This window comes from Aspergillus pseudonomiae, assembly GCF_009193645.1.
Source record: "Aspergillus pseudonomiae strain CBS 119388 unplaced genomic scaffold BDV37scaffold_70, whole genome shotgun sequence".
In the NCBI taxonomy this organism is placed as follows: Eukaryota; Fungi; Ascomycota; class Eurotiomycetes; order Eurotiales; family Aspergillaceae; genus Aspergillus; species Aspergillus pseudonomiae.
Window position 1 is genome coordinate 55,238 of NW_022476062.1, and position 11,393 is coordinate 66,630.

The following is an 11,393-nucleotide window of genomic DNA, read 5'->3' on the forward strand; positions in this document are numbered from 1 at the left end:
AAAAAAAAAAAAAAAAAAAAAAAAAAAAAAAAAAAAAAAAAAAAAAAAAAAAAAAAAAAAAAAAAAAAAAAAAAAAAAAAAAAAAAAAAAACAGGAAAAAGAGAAAAACGAAAAAGAAAAAAGAAAAAAAAGGTAATAGCCGGCAATCATACGGCCATCCCTATTCAAGTTCATGCACAAGGCGATCTGGTCGCTGATTGAATCTCTGTCCCGCCTGCAACGAGCCAGGAACTTCGGCAATGTCACTGGCCCTTGACCAGCGATTCTGGTGCGGTGACATGGGGTCCTCCTCTTGAGTCGACTTTTGATCGTTAGACAGACTTGTCTGCTGTTGGAGATATGAGTCGGATACACATCCTGATACTGAGTCCCTCTTCTGCTTTTCCAGATCCGCCTTGATGACCAACCGGTCCACGAGCACCGCATGGGCCTTTTTGAGTGTCCGTTTAACAAAGCCTGTGGCCCAAATCTGCGACCGCATGTTCACATCTTCGCGAAGGTACAGCCCTTCACGGGGGGCATCGGGAATGCCTAGTTCGACGGGCTCTCGCGGCTCTCCCGGCATATTCCCACATACAGACCATTTTTCTCGGATGTCCAAACCGGTTGGGGCATAGACATGCGTCTGGAGGCCCCGCGGAAGATCATAAAAGCACCCTGAGTAGGACACATTGCCCTGGACAAGCCCGCCTGGTAGATACGAGATACGGTCGGTCATCTCGTACCAGGTACAATGAAATTCATCCGCAGGCGAAAAGCCGGGCGGGCGACAAGGCTGATGACGGATCACCAAAGGATTCAGTTCAATCATTTCCGAATGGTTGTGGAGGGCTTCTACGACCGTCTCCCGCGTGATATAGGGTGGGAGCGGGGTGATGTTGGTGAAAACGCTTCGTTTGTACATCCTTTCGACTCAGTGGGATCTCAGCAAAGATAGTAGTCCAGGTACAAGAACGACGGAGAAGAGGGATCCGCATCTGTTCGCGAATATATGCCATGATGACCGAACGGATGAGGTTTCTCTTGCCTCTCGTGTTTGCCGAAACCTTAAATGTTGGCGATGAAGTGGCTGAGCCCAAGGCCACAGCTTCTCATTGGTCACCGTTGTCCTCGTATACATGGGAAAGGCGTCCCAAATTGATCTGGCATTTGGAGGAGAGGTAAGGTACAACGGGCGTGAATAAACCTCATGTCCACGCCCATGCCGGAGGGAACATTTCGCCCAACTCTTGCCCACCTCGGCCCCGTACCTGGAGCTTATTACTTCTTCAGTCACGTTCGAGGGCATTGTATGACCGGATGAGATGATCTCGAAAGGGGAACATGGACTGAACGAGATTCGCCTGGTATATACAGGCGTTCTTGCCATGAAGATATGGAAAGTCAAGTAAAGCCTCACATGAGGTCCAATTGGGCCAGTGGAGCACGTGACCAAAGAAACAGAACTGCAGTGTGTCACAAATGATCTACTGAAAACTCGGTATGCGTTTCCATGCTGTTTGCTGGGTCGATCTGGAGAGGCTCTATTTCTCGTCTTCTCTTCATGCAATGTAAATCTCGCAATCAACTGGATTGGGTTGTAGCTCTGCAGATGCATAAATCCAACTGCCTATGCTTGGGGACAGGTAAAGCGACGGCATACCCACAGACCCACGGTATGTTCATACGGCTTGGGGCAGGGTTACATCGGGTGATATTGAGGCCCACATAGTGCAATATGCGTTATCTCGCAGACGGTGTGGGATGAACGGTATGGACCAGCCGGACAACGCCATCCGTGCTAAGCCCTAACTAACTTAGTCGTAGTGCTTAGCTACGCATGCTAAGACGCTTCCCCATGGCAAGCTTATCTTTCTTCTTGTTGCGTGATAGGTCCTTTGTTATCTCTCCTCATGCTAGTTAATATCTTGTGCCAACTGATTGTCTCCGTCATTGGATGTGGCCTGCCACCCCGCTTTGCTTAATATATCTCTAGTTACATCCGAGCCAACAAAGGGAAACAAGAGAATGAGTGCTTTAAAGAGGCCCCGGCTACCGCTGATCCGTTCCAGACACGGTCGCTTGTCCCCTTTTTTGTTTTTTCGTTTGTCTCTTGTATGCTGCTCCTATAGAGGCAGTTCCTCACAATGGGTACGTTTGGCGTTCGGTCTTGAATCTGTCCACTTGCATAGTTTCCCGTGACCAGATTGTTAACATACATCCAGCGTCCCAAGAGCGTTATGACGAAAAGGTCGAGATTCCCGCCATAGAGGAAACGTCGCCTTCTGCGGGAGAGTACGAGGAGAACGAGCCCACTGAGGAAGAGTTGGCGACCCTGCGACGTGTGCCGGGGAATCTCCCCCTGGTAGCCTATCTCATCTGTGCGGTCGAGTTCTCCGAGCGAGCTTCGTACTTGGGCGTTTCGGGCCTCATCTCCAACTTCGTCAATCGTCCATTGCCCGTCGGTGGCAATGGCTACGGTGCACCCCCACAGGGAACACAACAGACGGCCGGCGCCCTGGGCATGGGCACTGTGAAGGCAAACGCCGTCAACCAGTCGTTCAGTATGCTGGCATATGTCCTTCCCATGCTGTTCGGTTATCTAGCCGACGCTCATACGGGCCGCTTTAAGATGATCTTCTGGGGTGTCTTCGTCTTTGGTGTCGCTCATGTCCTAATGGTTGGGGCGACCGCCCCAGCACTACTTGCCAATGGGGGTGCTAAAGCGCCTTTCTTCATTTCTTTGTATATGTTGTCGGTCGGTGCGGGTATGTTCTACCTCTTATACCGTTACTGATGTTCATCACTAATAATCACAGCCATGTTCAAGCCCAATGTCTCCCCCCTGCTGTTGGATCAGATGCCCACGACGAAGGCAAGGACCAAGCTGCTGTCCAGTGGCGAGAAGGTTATCGTCGACCCTGAGGTCACGACGGAGCGTGCGATGTTGTGGTTCTATCTTCTTATCAACATCGGTGGCTTCATGCAGGTCGCAACCTCCTATGCTGAGAAATATGTCGGGTGGTGGTTGGCCTTTATCCTGCCGCTATTCTTGTATCTTCCGCTTCCTGCCCTCCTGGTATGTCATGATGAAATACCCTATAACCGATCTGCCACCAATACTAATCTGGTGTTAGTTCTGGCTGCGGAAACGTCTTGTTTTACACCCCCCCGGTGGCAGCGACCTGCTCAATGTCGTTCGTGTACTGCGCATCTGCCTTGCTCGTGGCGGCGTGTTGCGCATTGGACGCCATGGCTTCTGGGATGCGGCCAAGCCGTCAGTAATCGCAGCCAAGGGCCAGCGCTTCACGACTCATTGGAACGACCAATTTGTTGAAGACGTCCGCCGCGCATTCCAGGCGACAGGAATCTTTTGCTTCTTCCCAATCCAGTTCATCAATGACAACGGGTTGGGTAACGCGGCAAGCTTTTTGTCCACCATGTTGACGACGAACGGCGTGCCAAACGATGTTATTAGCAACTTCAACGCTCTTAGTATCATCGTGGGCGCCCCGGTCCTCAACTACATGCTCTACCCGTTGCTTCGTCGTCTCCACATTCGATATGGCCCTGTGGCTCGGATCACGACGGGACTGGCCTTGTCTTCCATAGGCGGCGTCGGCTACACGGTGCTCAACTACTACGCCTACAAGCTTGGACCTTGTGGCAAGTACGGTTCTTCCGACACATGCGTGGATGCGGACGGAGTTTCATTGGTGGCACCGATCAGCATTTGGGTATGTATTCTTGTTTCCATCCCCCCCTTCATTCGGTCGACGGAGTTGTTGCTTGCTAACGGAATATCAGTGGATGGCCATACCATATGCACTGGGTGGTATCTCCGAACTGTTTGTCAATGTACCAGCCTACGGTATCGCCTATTCCCGCGCTCCCAAGAACATGCGTGGCGTAGTCTCAGCCATCAACCTACTTAACACCGCAGTTGCTTATGCCATAGGGCTCGCATGCTCTGCCGTTGTCAGGGATCCTTACCTTACCTGGGTATTCGGCGGTCCCTCAATCGTGGGTGGTGTTCTCACTGTGATTTTCTACTTCATGTTCCGCCATATTGACAAGGAAGAATACATGCTAAGCGAGGATGCCGAGCGCGTTCTAGAGCTTGAGGGTACTGGAAACACGTTCACTGAAAACTCCTATAACAAAACAACCAACCCAACACCTGCGATTGCCGAAAATGAAGAGTATGGGATCTCGCCAAAACAGTGACGCAGGAACAAACCAGGGTGTTGCAGCTCCGACCTGACGGGCTTGGCCGTCATGGTGTGTTACCATGATACTGTGATTGAGGATCGTGGCGGTAATTGCTTCCTGTACGCAATTATCTTCTGCTAGCCCTTGTAGCTTGAAATGATTCCTGTTATTTGCAGAACAACTTCATGACGTATAATATTGTAATAACTAGGCCGGCCAGGAGGATGATCCGCCCCGTAAGCGAAGCTACCAAGCACACTGCCCTCCCATCTTAACATCTACTATATAAGAAGTCGAGACGATATTCCCCCCTGGCTCATCTCCATATCTTATAACCTGTTTGTGATGATATCTCCACATAGAACGATGCCGCCATCGGTGATTCAAGCTGTCAATCAGCTGGGGTGGAATCTGATAACCCACCTATGTGTCAAGAGGGATTCATCAGCGGCCATCGCTGTATCCCCTTTGGCGATCACTATCGCACTAGGCATGCTCGCAGGAGGGGCAGACAAAGCGAGATGCAAAGAGGTCTGCGAAAAGCTTGGGTTAGACGATCCTGAAGAGTTGATACCTGTCCTTTCGACAATTCAGGATACCTTGACCGGCGCGTTTGATCGTTGAAGGCGGTTCACTACCGCAAATGCAATGTTGGCGGACAGCTCGACCGATATCGCGCCTACTTACGTCGAATATCTTAGATGCTTCGGTGCACACTTGGATCATAGTTTTGCTCGCCTGGAAGACGGAACAGACTGTATGAATGCCTGGGTATCTGAACACACGAATGGGTTGATCCCATGTATGCTGAACAGCCAGACCCTCGCCCATGCCAACATAGTCTTAGTAAATGCACTTGTGTTCAAAGCCGCATGGCAGAAGAGATTCGATCGGAAGAATACTCTCAAGGACTTTCCCTTCCATGTATCCACTCATCGAACTTGTCCTGTCGAAATGATGCTCCTGCATCGTCACGAAATTCTGATCTCGCGAGACAGGACCTATACAGCCATTCGGCTTCCTTATACCTCAAGTGCCTCGTCCCAATTGGCTTTTATCGCATATTTACCGACCGATGCCAGCTCTCTGCTCCATACGTTACAAGCATTGCGCCGCGACGGACCTCCGCGCCGCTTCGAACCAACAAAGCTACTGCAATTTGGCCTCCCAAAGATTAATCTTCGTGTCAGGAGGGCATTGTCGAATCGCTTTGTGACCTGGCATATCCGATATCCGGAACATTTCCGGGCATTTCCGCTGGTGTCATGGTTCAACATATCATACACAGTGTTGCTATCCTGCTGGACGAGGACGGCACGGAGTCCGCAGCTGCTACAGCGGTGGTAACGGGACGAGGTGGTCGTTCGACCTATCTACCTAGTGTGGTGTTTGACAGGCCATTTGTGTTTTCGATTGTGGCTGAGGACATGGACCTTGTTCTATTCACCGGTATTTTTACGGTTGGATAAGTCTGCTACCTCCTAGTATTGAAATCTGTCTTTGTCTTGAGCGCTCTTCTTGCAATATGAGGTGATAGCCCGTTCGTTGTTTTCAAAATCAGTCGCATGAATGAAGTGATCCATCTTTTCAAACATGACGTTGTTGTAGAAGCTCTGGGAATGATTTTGACATTCCATAATCGATAAGCAGACACTGTGGTACCCAAGCCTGATATAACCAAGGCCTTGAGTCATCGACAATAGATAGAGATACTTTGTTCTGAACTAATAAGGGTTTTCATCTGCGGGTAATGTGCTGGATATCTCACAACGGTATTCCTCCAAAAGATCGCATCTGGTCTGTCTCAAACCCACTGCGGATGTCAATTGTGCGTTGTTCAAAATATCAGATGTCCATTACTGAGTGCGTTGATGATAGCAATTCCTTCCACCTGTCTTTGTTCGTCACTCGGTGCAGTCTCAGTTAGGGCTTGTTCAATAGCATCCAATAGGTCAGTCCATCTTCTCGCGCAAGTCATACTTGCCTCCTGAATTATACAGCACCAACTTTCGTCACATACGATTATCATGGCCATCGTTGTCGGGCGAAAAGTTAAGATACAGAGCAATTTCATGTAGGATGTTATCCTTCTATTGGCTGTTATTCACCAGTAATCGTCTACCCGCAATGAAAGATTGCGAGTTTCTCCATCGTGCTCCAAATACTAGCTCTATAACCAGGCATTACCGATGCCGAGACAATAGAGAAAAGATGTGTCGAACAAAGAGGACTACTTGTAGATGACTGAAATAATTCTGAAGACGTGGTTGACATCTCAATTAGTTACTAAAGAGGCCCTTCGTTGTTGTCGTTGACAAAAAAAAGAATTGGTACAGTTCTACCTTGCTATATATTTTGGCGGTGATGGCCGCCCTGGTCAGACCCAAATGGGGGAAAGAAGCACGAATGTAGGACCCTCAATGCTTTATAGGTAACAAGTGTTGGAAAACCAATTTCTTGATTGAGATGTGTGTTGAGAGTTGATTATCCTTATGTAGGTGCGAGATGAAAGTCCTCTACTCTAAGGCTGAAGGTTAAACGTGGATCCTTACGGATCTTCCGGGGCGCTGCCGTGGGTTAAAGCAATGTAGGTAAGCATAGTACTGATATGACAACAGCTAGGTGACATTACGTGACCCAAAGAAATCTATTTCCTGGCATTGGCGAGATCTAACTGGTGAAGGTGTCGAATAGTTACTACGTGCTGGCGTTGTATCAGATAAGATCTCTGCTCGGCGCCTCGGAGGGCATCCCACCACCGAGCCTTGGCGTGACAAAAGGAATCCTGCAAGGACCCCAAGTGGGGGAAGTAAAAAGGTTCTAGACCCGAGGCTAAGCGAATTTCTGTCATGCAAGGCAGCAATGAAGTGAAATCCGTTCGTCGGAGCGCCGGGAAGGCATTTCACCAGGACCAAGAATGGAATTGGAGTAGTGAACATGGGTTGGAATCCATCAGGAAGAATTCGTCATCAGCAAGGGGCACAGGAGAGGGAGCCAAGCCTCATCCCTCCAACCAAAAAAAAAAAAAAAAAAGCACGAGAAAATAACGAAAGAAGCCAAAAGACACTCATTTCCACTCATTCTCGTCATGTGAACGTGCGTATCATGGGGCCAGTGGCAATATCATCCTTCAAGGGTACTCAAAATTGGATATGGGATAGTCAACAGGCTGGTCGGCCTCAAGTAACACTCGTACACAACCCTCATCGCCCGCATGAACCGCGAGGTGCAGTGGAAGCCAGCCTGCCGCATTGGTGAGGGTGGGATCAGCCCCCCGTTGGAGGAGCTCAGCCACCATCGTGTAATTGCCATTTATGACTCCGACATGGAGAGCCGTAGCTCCTTCGCTGTTGACTGCGTTGGGGTCCGCTCCATGGCCCAGGAGAAGTCGCATCACCGCGAAATTGCCCCTCGAGACTGCCATATGTAGCGCCGTGGTCCATCGCGGATGTGCCTGTGCCGGAAATGGCGTTCTGCAATGTTGTGGGACTTGATAAGATGGAAGGCCTGGTGAACTCATCTGGTCACCATCTGTGGACGAGGGTAACGTGCAGGCTCCGGGCGATGTGTCATTTAAGCCAGACCTCATACTCCGTAGGTTTGACGCTCGAGGAAGATTGTTGTCGTCGGTGATTGGGATTTGAGCCTCACGGGGTGGCGTGTTACTGCCATCAAAGGAAATCGTGGGTAGTGATGTATCATAGAAAGTCTGTAACCAAGTAGGATCTGTTGAATCATCGTACGTGCGCTGACTGGCAGACGTAGAACCTGATAGTGGGCCCGCAGATGATGAGAAAGACAAGGCATATGCCGGCAATGAGACTTCAGTCAGTAGAATTTGGCTGTCCAATCGTATCAGACTTTTCAAAGACGCATCATATGGCGACATGTCTGTGTCAGCAATGGGGATCTCAAATGATAAAGAGTTGGTTGATCTGGCGCTCTGGTGAGAATTTAGTGTGACTGTACGGTCTTTTGACATTGGACTGGGAGAGAGCGGACTGTTAGTGTCGAGGCCCAGGTCTCTCAACCGCCGTCGAACATTATCACCTGGGTGAGTTAGCTGGGCTTTATAGAAGCAATTCGAAAGTTTAAACGTACGGCGACGTCGTTGTGCAAGGCGGTTTTGCTCCCTGCGTCTTTTGAGGGCTAGTATCTCCTCGTGAGGCGGGCCCATCTCGACTAGAGCCATGTACGACGAGAGATCCGTGTTTGTTCCTCTCGACGACTGCACTGGGTGGAAATCCGGAAATATATAAGGCAAGGCAGCACTGAAATCAGAAATTGCAGCGCAGTCAACGGCTGGCGCCGCGAAAGGATTTCTTACACATTTCTAAACAGGAAAATATCAGCTGCCAAGCTTCAGAAAGACATTAAGACAGTAAGCAGTATAGTATAGTTACCCAAAGAGACCTCTTCTAGGATGGAGTGTACTGATTCCGCTAATCCCCTCCAGAGCGGTAATGAAATTCTAACTTCAAAGGGCCAAAAAGTACCATATGGAGGCGAAAGTACGGACTGTAGAGGGTTCCGAGGCATTGCAGTGGATTAATTGACTACAGCTCGACAGCCACTGACAGGCCGGCCTCGTATCATTACCTTGGCTAGTGGCACCTCGTATTGAGGTGCAGTTCTGCAAAAGACGACTCACGGAACCTTTCCGGGAGGAACCGCTTCCATCTGCTTGCTTGGTGCTTAGCCCAAGCATCATATAGTCTTGTCAAGCCAGCGGGCATGGAGATATCAGGCCAGCACTTGGCAGAGTACTCTTCAATAGAAAATGGAAGCACTGGGCAGCAGCAGGTCAAGCCCAGCATATATACTCTGCGCGACAGTGGCACCATGCGCGTTCATCCGCTCGGCGTACCTTTTCTTCCGATACTCTAACCCTGGTCCGCACAGAATGCGTGAAGAATGTCTAATGTGCTGCAGTGGGGAACAAACATCAGAGACCACCTCGCGAATGTCCCCACTGACTACTACCTCGGACTCCGTTCAAATACGCTCTTCCGACAGCCGAGACAAACCGAAGGCCTCAGACTTGCTGTCGTATCGTTTTCTTGAGCCTGGTAGCATTTGTGTGAAAGTAGGGCGCTTGCTCTTTTATCAACCTCACATTCCCTGCTCAACACATGCCCACCTGAGTGGATGGAATTGAAAAGTATAGAATACATCATTTACTATATTAGTTAGTCACGGTGAGACGGTAACATCTCCAGTTCAATGCAAGAAATGCTAACAATTGTCGCTGAAAGCCTCCTCCTCTGGAGAGAGAGTCACACTGACGGCGTGATGGAACAGGCATCTCTCCGAGCCGATGATCATTTCTACACAAGCAATAGCCATTGACGCAATGGAACATGCCAAGAAGACTTATCTGATCATCAGATCCTGCACGTCATGCCTCCGAGCCCTTGCAACACAGTCCCCGCGCGATGCTGGCATTTGCCACCACCCCTGGGTCAAGCATGCATATGCATTTTAGGAGACTTGTTGTAGTGCACTGTGATTTGGACGAAGCTCGGTATCCTCGGAGCGACGATCAGTGCTCAGTACCCTCCTGCTGGATAGGTCATCTCGTATTTATGCACTCTTATCCCTGAACGTTACATCTCCAAAGCAACTGATAGCAAAACTCGGGGTCTCGGTGTAGAATCTACGGTCGCCATCGGCTGCACTATCATGAGAAAAGCCTCGTATTGCGAATCATGCTTGGTTCGTGTTGTCAGAGGTCTGCGCCGTGGCTCCAAGTATTCAAAAGGGTCACAATGGCATCGCTCATAAATAGCGGCAAGCCAGCAATACAGTTCATCTCATATCACTGCAATTTAAGCTCCCGTTCCCGAAGGCTGTCTGGACTGCACGTCGACCCTAGAATCTCCAATTGGCTTCCCTTAGGTGATAGGTCCATTGACAACCATGCGCTCCCGTCAGGTAGTTCAGACATTCTTGAATTATTGGCCTACCGAAGGCCCTATGCAAAGGGAGCTTATACTGGGCACAGTTGGTGCATATCGCCGGCCCATTGATACTCGACCTGTCCTAATCCAGGATGTGCGTGGTGAAGAGGGCGCATTTACCCTGGACGTCCATGGTTTTCAGTTCATGAACCATGTCAGTCAGCATGTTGCGTTTTTCAAGGAAGCTTCTGTGAAAACACATATGTACCCCGAAGCGGAGGATATTCTAAAGAACGTGTAAGTATAGCCTTGTACCATTTCTCCATTTTCCCTTGGCCCTTTTGATTTCAGCTTCTGTTATACATCCACAAGAATGTTGCTGATGCCACAAATAAAGAACTGGTGCCACCCGCGCCCACGTCTTTTCGCATATCACTCGCACCGCTCCTTATGAAAGGGTCGAAGCAATGGCCGGTTCGACCGACCCGGATACAAAGGCGACGAGTGTGATGGTACCTGCGCGGCATGTCCATGTGGATCAGTCAGAGCCTGGGGCTTTCGAAGTGTTAAAAGACAACCTGTCTGCGTTGGAAGCTGAGCGACTGTTGAAAACTCGATGGGCTATCATCAACATATGGCGACCACTGAAGGCAGTTCCCCGGGACCCTTTGGCTGTGTCAGATGCACGCTCCTTCAGTGATGATGATCTCCTCGAGATCTATGGACGGGTTCCTGGCCACGAGAAAAACAAAGACTACGATGGGGCGACAAAGGGTGGCGGTTTCGGTATGCTTTACGGCAAGTATGCACCTGGCCATAAATGGTATTATATGTCCGACATGAAGCCGGATGAGGTGCTGCTGATCAAATGTTACGATTCGAAGGATGACAGCCAGACAGCTAGACGAACGCCTCATACAGCCTTTGTGGATCCAAGAACGCAGGGTGTGCAAGAGGCTCGCCAGAGCTTGGAATTGCGGTGCCTAGTATTCTTTGAGAGTCAGCCTCAAGTATAAAGAAAAGTGGTGTAGGACTCCGCCAGACTGTACCGATGGTGATCAGGCCGTTGTACGAAGGCCAGTGGTATTCCTGGCACAGAGTTCTTTTTCCCATTTGTCCTAAAGTTAGCTGCAGGTACTGCCACTACACATTTTCGAGGTTGCTTCTAAATGTCATTCCATTGTACCCTATTCGTTCCACATACATACGGATACGTAGCAAAAGCAATAATAAAATTCCAGTAGTAGATAAGGTGCACGGTCCGAACCCGTTCCGTATATCACTCCTGTTGCAATCCGAGAG

The 11,393-nt window shown here is 49.6% G+C and overlaps 6 protein-coding genes across 6 annotated transcripts; 3 read left to right on the forward strand and 3 right to left on the reverse strand.

The window, feature by feature from the left end:
* Positions 1-160: 160 nt before the first annotated feature.
* BDV37DRAFT_286080 (uncharacterized protein) lies at positions 161-904 on the reverse strand (the record flags this gene model as incomplete). The annotated part of the gene is made up of 1 exon (XM_032087851.1): positions 161-904. One exon carries the CDS (start codon positions 902-904, stop codon positions 161-163), a length of 744 nt encoding a protein of 247 aa, XP_031938298.1.
* Positions 905-1,971: 1,067 nt separating this feature from the next.
* On the forward strand, positions 1,972-4,369 carry BDV37DRAFT_256213 (POT family-domain-containing protein). The gene is made up of 5 exons (XM_032082811.1): positions 1,972-2,130; positions 2,205-2,747; positions 2,799-3,058; positions 3,117-3,716; positions 3,787-4,369. The coding sequence occupies exons 1-5, from the start codon at positions 2,127-2,129 to the stop codon at positions 4,204-4,206; spliced, it is 1,827 nt and encodes a 608-aa protein (XP_031938299.1). The 5' UTR covers positions 1,972-2,126; the 3' UTR covers positions 4,207-4,369.
* Positions 4,370-4,839: 470 nt separating this feature from the next.
* On the forward strand, positions 4,840-5,538 carry BDV37DRAFT_286082 (serine protease inhibitor-domain-containing protein; the record flags this gene model as incomplete). The annotated part of the gene is made up of 1 exon (XM_032087852.1): positions 4,840-5,538. The coding sequence occupies one exon, from the start codon at positions 4,840-4,842 to the stop codon at positions 5,536-5,538; it is 699 nt and encodes a 232-aa protein (XP_031938300.1).
* A 489-nt stretch (positions 5,539-6,027) lies between these two features.
* On the reverse strand, positions 6,028-6,425 carry BDV37DRAFT_256217 (uncharacterized protein; the record flags this gene model as incomplete). The annotated part of the gene is made up of 1 exon (XM_032082812.1): positions 6,028-6,425. Exon 1 carries the CDS (start codon positions 6,263-6,265, stop codon positions 6,029-6,031), a length of 237 nt encoding a protein of 78 aa, XP_031938301.1. The 5' UTR covers positions 6,266-6,425.
* Positions 6,426-7,288: 863 nt separating this feature from the next.
* BDV37DRAFT_296535 (ankyrin repeat domain-containing protein) lies at positions 7,289-8,368 on the reverse strand (the record flags this gene model as incomplete). Its single annotated transcript, XM_032090137.1, has 2 exons — positions 7,289-8,241; positions 8,293-8,368. 2 exons carry the CDS (start codon positions 8,366-8,368, stop codon positions 7,322-7,324), a joined length of 996 nt encoding a protein of 331 aa, XP_031938302.1. The 3' UTR covers positions 7,289-7,321.
* Positions 8,369-10,017: 1,649 nt separating this feature from the next.
* BDV37DRAFT_296541 (uncharacterized protein) lies at positions 10,018-11,107 on the forward strand (the record flags this gene model as incomplete). The annotated part of the gene is made up of 2 exons (XM_032090138.1): positions 10,018-10,388; positions 10,489-11,107. Exons 1-2 carry the CDS (start codon positions 10,111-10,113, stop codon positions 11,105-11,107), a joined length of 897 nt encoding a protein of 298 aa, XP_031938303.1. The 5' UTR covers positions 10,018-10,110.
* Between the last annotated feature and the right edge of the window lie 286 nt (positions 11,108-11,393).